The 13188-nt window shown below is 42.3% G+C and overlaps 1 protein-coding gene across 1 annotated transcript; it reads right to left on the reverse strand.

The window, feature by feature from the left end:
* Positions 1-1525: 1525 nt before the first annotated feature.
* On the reverse strand, positions 1526-10605 carry LOC125947505 (uncharacterized). The gene is made up of 5 exons (XM_049672332.1): positions 10446-10605; positions 9107-9204; positions 3933-4077; positions 3379-3455; positions 1526-1631 (listed from the first exon to the last, which is right to left on the reverse strand). The coding sequence occupies exons 1-5, from the start codon at positions 10569-10571 to the stop codon at positions 1526-1528; spliced, it is 552 nt and encodes a 183-aa protein (XP_049528289.1). The 5' UTR covers positions 10572-10605.
* Between the last annotated feature and the right edge of the window lie 2583 nt (positions 10606-13188).

Consider the following 13188-nt stretch of genomic DNA (forward strand, 5'->3'; position numbering starts at 1 on the left):
ATTCCGTTTGCTATAGAATATTGGAGCACCGTATGAGACCACTAGGCGTAGTTATATGCTGAAAATAGGCTATATGTTTCCCGCGTGTTCATTTCTAGGTAAGCCTTGACTTTACATTTCATAACAATACTGCCTTTTACACAAATGTAGTGCACCTTCTAACATTTATGGGTTTTATATACCTCGAAACTTGTGCTAACCTGGTAAACAGACCATTGTTGAGAGCAGTGTTGAGAGCAGTGTTGAGTAGCATATTACTTATGGAATTACGATATGCACCTAAAGTTAAATGAACTGCTGATAAACAAAAAGAAAGAAAACACATTTACTATTCCTGCACTGGTTACTATAGAGGTCATCGCCCACCACTGAAACTGGCCACCCAAGAGAACACTTACGTTTGCACCGTTCAGATGCGGCATGATTGCTAAGGAACCCTTATTTCGCTACAGAGGTTTCATTTAGCCGCCATGAGACGCCCGAATATTGGTGTTGTACAATAGGCCTAATTATTTGCATGTTGGCCACTTATGGTATCGAGGGTACAACAGCGGCGGCGCTTGACAGACGCTGGGGCGAATGTTAATTCGACAGGGCAACACTTCGACAATTCGACTTCGTCAGTGCCCTGATGAAACAAGTAACCTTATCTAAACATCATTTTCTGTGTGCTTCAATGCATTAAACAGCGTTTTCCTCAAAAAAAGTTAACTGGAACGCCCATCCATTTCGTCGAACACATTGAAAACTATTACCTCGAAACTGGTTCAGTCCTGAGAATTCGTTCCAAGTGGATACGCCTTGCGAACTCAGCGGCTGTAATTCGTAGATTGAAAGATGTGCCGTCAAATAATTAATTAAAAAGTTAATTAGTCTAATTACGCTAATTATTCAATTAGGCGTTTGGATTTCCCGTGGAAGTAATGGCCACCTCATCGAGTTTAGATCAAGGATTATAATTGTGCTATCTGCCACAGGCAATTTTTTAAAAATTTGGTGCAGCTAAACTGAAACACCCTGTATAAACCATACCAATTGTAGTTTATTATTGTTTGCGAATTTGGGCCTCCGAGCTCTTCGCCACTTATTTCTATGGCACACGGACAGATTGGTAAAGTTGCCACATAGTTTGAGTCCACGCTGCGAAAAATTATTCACATATAGCGAATGATAAGGAATGACCGTATTCGACGCCAGTCGCATATACACAAAACCGCACCAGATGACGCCAGAAATTAGCTTGGATTTATTCCATACCGTACTATACCAATGCGTCTGCAAGTAAATAGGAAATAATTTGAGAATACTTAGCTCATCGATTTCATAGTTCTTCATAGTTGAAGCGTATGAAAGCACGACGAGGTGAAGTGCTTCAGTAAATATTATTAAAGCGTGTCTTACGGTGTTGATGCCATCATCAACTCTGCCCTTCCCATTCGAGCGGTCGAGTGTATACACGTGTCGCGAACGGAATTCTGTGAACTCCTGGCGCTATTCGCGGTACTGTGCGGCCGATTCATGATACTTATTGTATAGTGAACGATTTCGAGCTACTTGCATCGAGAGCGGCTTCGAGGTCCTTTGGTTTTATCCCTGCCAGTGCGCCAATCCCAACATGCTCTCTGCAGTGCCTGCGATTAAAAAGAAATAAATGTTATTATAAGTATAATTGGACGAAACTTTTTTCTGCATTTAGTGAGACGCAGTGCTACTGAGGCAAGAGAGACAGGACTAGCTCTGATGTATAGGTGATTTTCTTGCGCATTCGATGTACCTCAATGCGATCATCGTGTTTAATGACCCACTAGAACTCACGGGTCACAAAGAACGCGGTAGTGGATTTCTCTGGATTGATTTTACGGAGCTAGGTACCGCAATATTCCTGTAACATCATGGCTGCTTCTAGCATCATGATTATTTGCTTGACATCACGCTTGACGCTTCGGGAACGAAACTAAAGCGTAGAGAATATAAAGCGCAGTCCCAGAGAATATGATTTAAGGAGGCTATGGACCCACATCGGAAAACATACAGGGTAAAAACATACGCTTACAAGGCAACAAAAGAAATCTTTACATCTAGACAAAAAAAAAAGAACTAATGTCTTCTGACTAATATGTCGACAGATGAGCTTTCAGTGCTGTAACGAAAGCAGCCGAAGACGAGCATTCCACAACGTCGGCGGGAAGCATGTTCCGTTCTCGCACCGATCGCTGAAAGAACGAGTTTTTAAAGATATCGGTTCGACAATGAAAGACTCGCAGTTTTTTTGAATGGTGAGAGCCTGTGTTTCGTACGTACAGGTACTGTAACCGGTCAGCATGGCGCCGCGACTGTAACGAATCGAGTTCAGCCTTTTTCACCAAGGCCCTAGCAGATGCGTGCCAGGTGTAGGCACTGTAAACAAATCTGACCAATTTTCTTTGAATACTTTCTAACTGGACAATATTTTCTTTCCTGTGCGGGTCCCACATTATTGACGCATATTCTATGATTGATCGGATGAACGTTTTATATGTCATCAGTTTAATATCTTGCGGTGCCTGTCGCAATGTTCGTCTCAAGTACCAAAGTTTGCTTACTGCTTCTTTCGTATTGTAAGAAATATGCTCGTTCCACCGAAGATCCGAGGTAAATATGACGCGTAAATACTTATAATTTTTTAATTCAGATAGTGAGCTTCCATTTAAAAAGCAGTTGCATTGTAACGGTAAGCGCTTTCTACTGATTGTCGTGAGAACTGTTTTTTCTAGGTTAATTTTCATTTGCCAGGTCTCGCACCATTTTTCTATGTGATTCAATAGGACCTGGTCGTGAGGGTTATCAATCTTGTGGTGAATTATGCAATCATCTTCAAATAGCTTAATTTTGACGGATACTTGATTACCAACGTCCTTTATACATACCAAGGAAAATAGCGGGCCCCACCCGACCCTTGTGGAACGCCCGACCCTACAGGAACAGGGGCCGAGCCGACATCCTCTATTGATATACAGTGTGGCCGGGAGTGCAAGTAGTCTTTTATCCATGACACTTACATGACTATGGAATGAAATAGTCGATGTTTTCATATAGAGTTCCTGTATAGAGTTGCAGCATGGAGTCCGCATTCACTAATTTTTGCAAAATTCACCTAAGAATTCAAAATTATTAATCCCTTAAGGAGAAGTGCGTTTTTCATGGTTATGAGTATAAAATAAATATGCTGAAAAAAAGTTTTCGGTGAGCTGAATTGGGCCCCTGATGAACTGCATCAGAATTATATCATGTTAAAGATACAGCTGGGAGCAGAAGTGTCCTCTAAAACTCGAAGACGGAGAAAATGCAGAAATGAGAAGCAGGGACTAAAACGGGTCAGCACGCTAAAAGACTACTTACTTTTCAACTAAGCTGTATTTCAGAAGTTTCATCACGTAGTGGCGACTTTCCGTGGCATTCATTAGCAGAGATATGGTCTATAGAATAAAGGAAAAGAAACACGAAAATTGATAGCTTGATTGATATGCTATTCATCAACATATAGAGATACTGTTTTTCTGTATAAAAGTGCAACTAATAAAAGTGTAGAGTGGCCTAAATACTCATTAATTGGCAAGCGCACCTTTAGGTAGATCAGTGAAGTGGCTTATTAGCGTATCAGGATAGAAAATACGTTACTTCACAGTGCTGATCAGGAGCAATCTTAAGCAAATTATGAAGCGCAGTAGGAGGTGTATATATGCATAGGCAATGTCTTTTTATGGCTTTAATAGTAGAATATTTTTAATATTTAGAAGTACCATAAGATTAATGCAGGTATGCTTGCCTTGGGCGGACCTTCGCCCAGTGTGAACAGTGATACAACGATGTAGTATTCAATTGCACTCATTTTTTCAGTTCACGTTTTTTTTTTTTCAGCCTATGCACAGACTACCAGAGTGCATTCCACTGACCAGGTCCTTTAATGGTTCCGCGTCGCCTTGGTAGTATGATCGCTGTGCGCGGCAAAGGTAGATGTCGCCTATGCAACCCATAAGCATAAAAATGCCTGCTGATAAGAGCATCAGGGAGCTGCCGAACACCATGAGATGGCTTGTGCTAAAATGAAACGAAATACACCACAGTTTAGTTTCACGACACTTGAGTAGCGGGCAAGCTAGTCTTGATTTAGATTTAGCTGCTCTTAAAGCGTTCAAGTACATGCACTCAACGAGCATTTCAATACCGGCTTTCGCGTACGCATATCTATAGTAGTTTAGCGCATAAGCATTTGCCAATAAAACGACAGAATCATGTGGCATGACGACAAACACAACCGCCGCAATAACACATTTATATGTTCCCCAAGAAAATCACGGGACTCTTTTAGCCAATGGTTCATAAGAACGATAGCGCAATTCTAGGATCATCATATCTGCCTGAAAATGGCCTCAGTGCAAAATGCGGGTGGTTCGAACGTGAATGAATGTGCTTCGTCCTTGCCATTTGTTAAGCCTTATTATCTAGGTAGAAATTTTTAAGAGGTGATACACACGCTAATTTTAAGAGTAAGGAAACAGATTACTACATTCAGATAGCTCTAAGCAACTTACAAACAGGAATTGAAAATACAAGACCCTTTTAGTCAGCAATAAATATATAACGTTAGAGAACTTTAGAATAGGGAGCGCAAGCCGACATGCGCAGTCAAGAACCCAAAATATGCTTGTGTACTCAAGCAAAACGCAAGCCTCTTCCGTCCCCAAAATCTAAAGCTCTCAGATAAACCTCTGCAATAACTGTAGTGATACACACAATTTTTTTTCTTTTTTTTTTTGCCTGAACAAGCTACGTTATTTTTCCAACACACAGACTCGAATTCGAAAAAAGGAGCCTTTCCAATTTATTCATTTTACAATTTGCTCTTGAAATTTTTTACATAAGTGAACGGCAGTGCAGGTATTCTTTCAGAACTGTGCGCTGTATAATGCGTCTAGATGTGTCACAGGGCATGGAACAATGAATACGTACAGGACGAGAATATATCCCGCTACATTAGACAGCGTGTTCCGCTCCAAGGGCGATGCGTGGCCGTAGTGGTTGGCGAAGCCCAGCGTGAAGCCAGCCATCATTCCTCCCATTGTTATAACCACAAATACCATCACGGTGACGATGGAATACGTGCTTCAGGACAGATCAAAAATCACACAATAATCAACATAGACGTAATAAGAATCTACTCCATAAAATCATTAATCTGTGCTTGATAACATGCCGTGATCCTCATGGCTAAAATACTTCAGCGATTTCAAACATCAACGGCTGTTGCCGTACATCCAGATGAAAGAATAACTGAAAAAAAAACATGAAAATTGAGAAGCAGTAAAACAGGCGACATGGATGCTGCCCTCGTGAGGATAAATTGTCCTTCTGCGGAGTTAGGTTTTTTTTACGAGTACAAGGATGTTAAAATGTGCAACTGCTGTCGCGACACTTGAAATACACTAAAAAATATTTAAGACGTGCTACATCTATTCGAAAAACATAGAATGAGAGAAATAGATGCCGAGTTGGAAAGTCGGCGTCATTGTTTTTTTCGAAGGCACATGTCTTTCACAGCGCAACCCTGGTCCTCCTGGACAGAGACATACAAGCTACAAGATTTTCAAGATTTCTAACCAAGGAAAGCAGCTTGCAGCACTTTGATCTTCATGAAATTCAGTTCATAGTTTAAGAGTGCTCTATAACTTCTACAATGGCCATGTAAGATAAAACTGAAGGTGTATTACTCTAACTGGTAGACTGCACTAACACTATTGAAATTGCATTATCGCCATTAGAGCGTGCTTATGCGTTCGCAGCTAGTTTTAGTTCCTATTTTACACAATTTTTTAGGGGAGTGTCGAACGTCAGCAAAATTACATCCTGTGAAAAAAAAAACAAGGAAACGTTTAAGTTCGTAACTAATGTAGCCGTATTTCTGGGCCTAGAATATGGGACAAAATTTTAAAAAAGAAAAAAAAGGAATAAACGACGAAAACGGAGCACGTGTTTCTTTCTTTCTTTTTCCTTTCTTTCTTGTTCGAAAATGGTTAACGAGAAGCGCAGGTAAATGTAGTACAGTTGCATACGTAAGTGTTTACTGTCTGCCTGGCCTCCGTGCTTTTAGGACATGCTCAAGTTATCGAGGAGCGTTGACAGAGCTGTGTTTGCACAAGCGCACACAGTTATTCGATTTAGCTTCTGCACTGCGCAAGTATATTGTGCTTCAGATTCTGCCATGTAGCCATAAAGAATGAGTGTATACATTCTTCGCTCTTCTTAATGGGATCCACCTGATGTCGCACCGCATGTTCTGGAACACTGTAGCTGCACTGCTGTCTACTTGTCGAAATGTTTCCACAGCTATACAGGTATGTCCGAAAAGTAATGTCAATGAGTCGATTAAAAAGATTATTCATCAGATCAGTACAATACATTAAAGTGCTTTAAAATATGCTGCTACTGCGTCGATACATCGCTTCCAGTGAGATTTCCAGGCATCGAAGGCGCCACGGTAGGCCTCCTCCGGAATGTCCTTTAGAGCCTTGGTGCAAGCCTCTTTTTGTCAATTTTCTGAAATGATGCTCTTTCGTGGGAGTTTTTAAACGCTGAAGCAAAAAGAAGTCTGGGGGAGCCACGTCAATACTGTATATAGGGTGGCTGGAGAACCGTTGGCACCTTTGAATCGACGAGAAAGCGGGTCATGAGGAAGGCGGTGTGGGCTGGCGCGTTGTCGCGGTGTTTCCAATCACCCATGGTGTCAGCCTGGATACGATGAACCCTTAGTTTGAGTTTCTTGAGCACTTCCACGTATAATTTGGCGTTGACGGTTGTACCTGCAGTACAAATTCATGATGGACGAGGTTCCTGATGTCGGAGACCATTCTCATGTCACAATGAGAATGGTCTTGATCTTTGACTTGCTCATTCTGGCCTTCTTTTGCCAGGGGACGCTGAGGCATGCCACCCAGCACTTTGTTTCTTTCGGGGTCGGTTCAAACGCCTAAGACTCGTCACCTATGATGACACTGTCAAAAAGGTCGGGGTCACTTTCACACAGGTTCCAAGTTCGAGGCACGTTTCGATTCGGCGCAATTTTTGGTCATCTGTTAACACTTTAGGCATAATCTTGGCGCACACTTTTCAAATCTGCAAATTATTTGTCAAAATCTTGTGAACAGTACTTTTTAGAATGTTTAATGTCTGTGCCACTAAACGGGCACTCCAACGACAGTCTGCGTTCAAAATATCTCTCACACGCGTCACGTTTTTATTGGTGATGGTCGTTGATGACCGTCCGGCACGGGCTTCATCGCTCTCTTCACGACATTTTAAAAGACCTTGTGCCACCGGTAGACTTGACGTTCCGACAAACAATTATCACCTAAGGCCGTCTTTATCATAGGAAATGTTTCCACTGCGGACTTGCTGAGTTTCACACAAACCATGATGATAATCATTTACTCCAACGACCGGTGCATTACCGTTTGCACGGGAAATAAAAACGAGTTTCAGGGAAAAGTTTGTCCTTGCTCTCCAAATGTTCGCAGACGACTGAGAAACCACGTGAGTGTAAGCTGATTTCCCCATCCACCACACCCAACCGGTCTTAGCACGCTGTGACGTATAGTCGCTTCACACTATAATCCCTAACATTACTTTTCGGACAAAAGCTATATTTGAAGACAGAAAACTTCCTCTCGAAAGAAAACAAGAATTCCCCATTACTTCTAACATGGTAACATGTTTACAGCGGAACATTTTTGCACATATGTTGCCTTAGTATAACCTACATAAAACTGCATTAAATGTGTACAGGTGTGAAGTTGCCGAACAAACCCTTACTACCACTCATTCCCACTGAAGAAAACGTCAGAATGGAACCACCTTCAGCGTCGGTCACCAGCAATCCTGATCATTCGTCCTTTAAGCTGCCCATGTAACATTGTAATAAAGCGAACGCGAAACCACTCCTCTCTGTAATGCCTTAGACAATAAGATTATTTCAAATGATAAATAACTTATCAGATTTATGGCTTACGTCCACATCTGTGGTTCATGTTAATTTAGCAAAAAGCATAACGGCGCGTCGAGACAAAAAATGGCAGTTCGGGGCCTACCGGGAACTAAAATTTTTATTTTCGAAAAAACAATGCTTGCTCGGCGCGCGCTAAACACACATAGCAGCTGGGAATATGCAATATTAGTCAGATTATTCCAAAATATAGCAATCGCTTTTTGGTAAAACCACAGATGCAGTGCTAAAATATTCTCGGCATCATTTTGTCATAAAATGTCTCAGATCCTTTACAGTGCCTTGATTCCTTCGACAATAGCTTCACGTGTCCGCCTATTACAACAATGCAGCAGGTGGGAGCCCATTTCAACTGTAGTAATACCTTATTATGCTCTCATAGGAGCCAGTTTATATACGCATTCTTTACGTGCCCCCTTCTTTACGCAGAATTATCAGATATGCAACGACTGTCGCGTCCATGTGTATAATGTTGTACTTAACTTATTTAGCTTTGCTGTCGTTGGGTATATGCTGCACATGGCAGACTATAGGTTCAATATGATAGACAGAGGTTGTTTGAATAAGCGAAGGAAAGAGAACTGCGTCCACAAAAAAAAAAAAAAAAAACTGTAGCAGAGGTTGAATTTCGGACAACCCGAGGAAGCATGACGTGATCATTGACGATATGGATGTGAGTGATCTCACGAACATGTTATTCAGTCACAGTTTAGAAGGGTCAAAGAGCACATCACGACACAGTGAACTCCCCTGATTGGCAGAACACAGTCGTTCGGAGTAAAGCAAAGTTTCAAATATACATGTTACCTTCCAATTTACACACATCGGGTGTCGTCCTTGACATAAGAGCTGTAAGCACTGCTTGCCTAGACAGAATACCCTTTGCTATGTTGCGCAGGACGGCAAGTACACTTCGAGCTGTTCTATGTTCTATGTTATTTGGTTAAGTGTGTTCAGGAAGTAGTGGTTACTGTTTTATATGTGTGATATTTCCTGCAACTATCCGCTATGTCCGTCAAAGTATAAGCAATCTTCTGTACGTCCCAAGTCTCAATCCGATCTTTGACTTACACAGTTTTCTTCAAGCCGGCAAGGTCCAAGAGGTTCTTTTCTTGGCTTGTTTCATTCGAAAAAAGTATCGTTGTCATCGACTTCACGCCTTCTTCCACCTAGAAAAGATTAGCCAGATGTATGAGGTGTTAAATGTGCATTTACTGTACTCCTGTTTTTTTTTATGCGACAGTGAGAAATCGATTCAAGAAGGTCAAAATTATATTTCTTGGTTCGAATGCTGGTAATGTTTGTGTAGGGCAGCCTAACCATAAGCCTAACGACCGAGACCATAAGTGCTCGAATCGTAAAGTTAAGTGTAGCGCGAAGTGTCATTCTATTATGCTGTTAGCTGCCCGATCTATGCGTTATGCGAGACTCCTGAGAGTTGGCAAGTGTCTCGGTGCAACATGGTTGTCATGGTTCAGTGAATAATTCATTAAGAACTAACATATAGCAAAAGTTTCCATAGTGATGAGCCGAATGAGTGTTCTGCAGACTTCATGCAAAGGTGCTTTAAAGAAGAAAATGGTACCATGCCGTTTGAATGAAATAAAATTGGCAATTTAAAACAAACAGTGCTTTGCATGTAACTTTATTAGGCTCAAGTGCCTTCCTCAGCATTAAGGTCTCATGAAGAGGCACAAAAGCTTGTAAACACTCATCAGAGAGCGCTAGTACCTTGTGCCCAATGATTTGTTTAATACTATCATTGCAGTACTGTGTTACTACTACAGCACGTAGGCAGTGTGTGACTGGTGACCGCCGGTGTTGAACGGAATAAGGTGACACAAGCACAATACGTATGATGAGGAAAGAAAGAAGCTCTGTTAAATTATTTACCGAAATAAGTGGAATGAACTAGGAAACTTTCTATTAGGAAAACTTATACTAAACATTCCTGGAAGGCATGCGGCATCCGAGTCGTTGGCTTCTCGGCACACTTGCTTTACAAAAATAATGTGACAAGTTCTGCACTGCATACTTTATTCTGTCATTCTGAGTTTAACACATCCTGAACGAAAATTATTTTATGCCGTAATGGGAACATTAAGAGCCGTAGTAAATAACGCAACAGTTTCAGAATCTATTCGCTTGTTTTACATGATCCAAGCATAACAATACTGCAAGCGTCACGGCTAACAAATCTAGTCTTAGTCTGTGGTCACTTATATCTTAGCGATTATTTGCCGGTTGATATATCTTCCACTGAACATTTCCCCGCAGCTGAGTTCGCGAATTGTTTACCTTGTCTCTTTCTTATATTTTGCCAAACATTAACTATCACCACAAGTTTCGCTTTCCGTCCAGTAGACAAATTTGTTCTATAATTGATTTCGCACTGCTAATGTTTCCGTACCGCTCCTTCCCTCGGTATTTTTTTTTCCTGTCCATCCTCTTTTCCCCATGCATAGCGTAGCAAGGACGACGCATATCTGGTTGACCTCTCTGCCTTTCCTCTCGCCTCCTCCCCTGACGCTGGCATCTGCCGGCTGAAAATGTAGTCTGCACTCGCAGGAATTATGGAAGACCATCGTAGTTTTGCGAGTGCTGTATTAACTATACTGACTAGATGCTCGTCATTGTGTTCAGATGTGTCCTTGGCGAATTTTGAAGCGAAGCAGCACCGTGGCGCAGTAAATCCGGTGTCATCGGCGTGGTTTGCGAGTTGACCGTGAGTTCACCATGAGCGAAAGTTATCTACCAATCATAGATCGGCGCGCTACGTTTCTACAATCAGGGAGTCGCGCTCGCGGCGTGCCGAGGCTCTACCAATCACAGAGCGGCGCTCGGTTCCTTGTATCACCACTAGATCGCGCTTGCCCCCGCGCTTCCGCGGGAGTGGCGGCACCGGGTCTTCGGGAAAAAAAAAAAGAACTAGAAAGTTCGCCTTCATGCATAGCGTTCGCCCCAGGCATTTCCCGGTAAAGATTACGGTTGCATAAGCCGCAGTAGCCGGGAATCGTTATATTCTAATATGCTAACGCATTGTACTCTTAAATGCGAAGCTTGAGCGTCTCCCAAGTTTTGTATGATCCTGTCTCTCGCGTGTATAATGCATTTGGCCCTTATAATGTAATATATAAATCAGAAATGTATGAATGCGCTGGTGCCACACTCATAAATTGTGCATTTTAGGCCATGTTTCGGCACGACCCGTAACACCGTCTCGACATCACACGCACGTAACGGTACCTTATGTTTCACACGTTGCACGCCAGTGGACCGGGGCTACAATGTGCACTTTTGGGGAGGATGGGTCAGGCAACGTGAGGGCTTATGTACTCATGTCTCACAACAATGTAAAGTGTAGTAAGTAGCATCATTTGCACTAAACTGTACGTCGCAGCAATCGCTCTTCTCTTTTGGCCAAATGAATGGGTGCGTGCGTAACCGTAATCCTTACGTGGCGAATTTCGTAGCTAAAGGCGAATAGCTGGCCTCTTAATTGTTGCATGAGGTCGGCGACAGTGACAACTATACCTGCAAAAAAAGCGAGCGTCTCTGGTAACTGCCCAATCCAAATTTCGTTTTTACGGAATAGTGTATACTGATGAGACTAAATGTCCACCAGCTCTCACCGTATCTCTGGAACAGGGTCGAGTACATAACAGCGTTGATAACACTGGAAGTGTTACTGTCGTCTGCAAAGGAAGCGGAAACTTAGCAAGCTATAAGAACTTGGCTGTGCTGCTTCCACGTAGTGCATTTGCCATTACAGAGTAAAATAAATGCTATTTCGAAAGTCTCAAGCTAAAACGGCCTTATAGCATTCCAAGTAGCTCGGTTATAGGATTTTATTCGGCACGTTACGAGCGAGAAAATACACGATGTAGAGGTAACCCAGTTGAAAAACACAACAGAAAATTTCAGTCTGACGTTCTGTTGTCTGACGCTCTGTGTAGTTCTTGATCAATATTTATATTAAAAAGATGAGAGCTCTTCAGGACTAGTGGTTCATAAAAAAAGTTAAATGTGAAAAGTAAAAAAAAAGAAAAAACCGCGGAAATTTTGAACGTACGACTTAACGCGTCTAAACACAGTATCCTTCCACTGCACCACTCCGAACGTGTGTCTACTAGTACGTTTTGACCATGTGTTTGACGTTGGTGTTTACATTGTACGTTATAGTAAGATGAGCTTTCACTTCACCACGTGAACTGGCGCCTCTCTAGGAGAGCAAAAGTGGTGCTACTATCGACGCTGTATAGGTTGTTACTGCTAATTTCGACAGCTGTCTCTCGCTCTTTACTCTTTTGAGCGCGTCCTGCAGTGGACATAAATATGAGCTGCTGCTGCTGATGGTGATGATTGTGTGTTTAGTGAAAAATAGCTACATAAACATTCGTCGATAAGTGCTCATTAGACAGCGTACCGTTTCCTCGTGGTAGCGCTTATGTTAGATTACTGATACCCAATCGAGAGAGCTTTTTTACGCAGCTTTATAGCACACCCTAAACTTCTTTTGCACTTTCAAAAAGCTTATGCAATATTTCTGGCAAATTAACTAATGTATCAGCGTAACAATACGTGCAGTCCACAGACTAGCTGTGTGCCACATCTTACAAAATAAAACAAAATGGATAAGCAGCCGCTGCAGCTCAGATGCGATGATTTCGATCAGCGGATTTTGAGAAGCACGGTAGGGCGATTGTATGTGCCTCGTCGTCACGGCACAATTAGGACAATAGGCGACGTCGACTTTATACCGGTTCGGTGCCATCGACAGTGCCGGATTCAGAGACGCACCTTTGAATTCCGCGTAAAGAGAAAGTACAATGTACCCTCCAATGTGAACTGACGTAAACTTTTAAGCGCCGGACGGAAAGCGCTTCTGTCGCGACGTCGTACTTATGTCGTTACGATAGAAAGTCGCACATTCTAACGACGCGACAGAAAGAGTCTGTCGTCGCGACAGAGAGTTCCTGTTGCGACGTCAGATCGTTGTTACGATATAAGTATTTGTTGCGACTTCAGAACTCTTTGTTGTCGCTCAGAACGGTTTCTGTTGCGAACTTCATGAGCTCTTGGTCCTGCTGCAGAATGTTTCTGTTGCAACGTCACATTTTCCTGCCATACGTCAGAAATGTCTGTCGCAACAG

This window comes from Dermacentor silvarum, chromosome 8 (genome assembly GCF_013339745.2).
Source record: "Dermacentor silvarum isolate Dsil-2018 chromosome 8, BIME_Dsil_1.4, whole genome shotgun sequence".
NCBI classification, from domain to species: Eukaryota; Metazoa; Arthropoda; class Arachnida; order Ixodida; family Ixodidae; genus Dermacentor; species Dermacentor silvarum.